The sequence below is a fragment of the Octopus bimaculoides genome, chromosome 1 (assembly GCF_001194135.2).
Source record: "Octopus bimaculoides isolate UCB-OBI-ISO-001 chromosome 1, ASM119413v2, whole genome shotgun sequence".
Classification (NCBI taxonomy): domain Eukaryota; kingdom Metazoa; phylum Mollusca; class Cephalopoda; order Octopoda; family Octopodidae; genus Octopus; species Octopus bimaculoides.
In genome coordinates this window covers 198,755,377-198,755,980 of record NC_068981.1, presented here as the reverse complement: position 1 = coordinate 198,755,980, position 604 = coordinate 198,755,377, and the positions used below count along the sequence as shown (strand labels likewise).

Sequence of the window (604 nt, the reverse complement as noted above, 5' to 3'; positions counted from 1 at the left end):
CTGAGTTGTAAAAGAAATAAAGAGAGAAGAATGGTAAGGAGAGTGGTGAGGGGTGGGGAAATAAAGTAGGATATTAATGATGGAAATAAATAAAATCTCTCTTCGTGAAGAGACATGAAATAAAATCCAGATAAGAAAAATATTGTTTTTGTTGTTAGATATAAATTCTGAAAATTTCTTGTTCAAGTTTATTTCTTTCAATCTTGCCTGCATTTTAAATTGTTCAGTGATTTCTTCTAGATTCGTTAACGTAATTACCCACAAAGAGAACACACAACCAGTATTTCTTTTACAAATATTTAGAAATTAATATGATTGCAGTAGCTCTCTGCTTAATGGTTTGTCTTTGCAGATGTACTTTGGCAACTCCTCTTGATTATTTGGTAAATCTTTTATTTCTTCATCTTACATGCTATGCTGAGCTCTTCTTACCATTTCAATATGTTTTTTATTCTTTTATATATTTTCTCATTTAAAGTTATAAACATTCACTTGCATGCTATTATTTTCAAAATGAAACAAATTCATTATTTTCAAGATTTTTCACATACTCATATATGTATGTATGTATGTATGTATATATATATATATATATATATATATA

At 27.0% G+C, this 604-nt stretch overlaps 1 protein-coding gene across 1 annotated transcript in view; it reads left to right on the top strand.

The window, feature by feature from the left end:
* The first annotated feature begins 239 nt into the window (after window positions 1-239).
* LOC106872752 (uncharacterized) overlaps window positions 240-604 on the top strand; it is a 14,531-nt gene continuing 14,166 nt past the window's right edge. Inside the window, exon 1 of the mRNA XM_014919845.2 lies at window positions 240-383. Within this exon, the coding sequence (XP_014775331.2) occupies window positions 312-383 (72 nt within the window). The 5' untranslated portion in view covers window positions 240-311. The remainder of the gene's footprint in view (window positions 384-604) is intronic.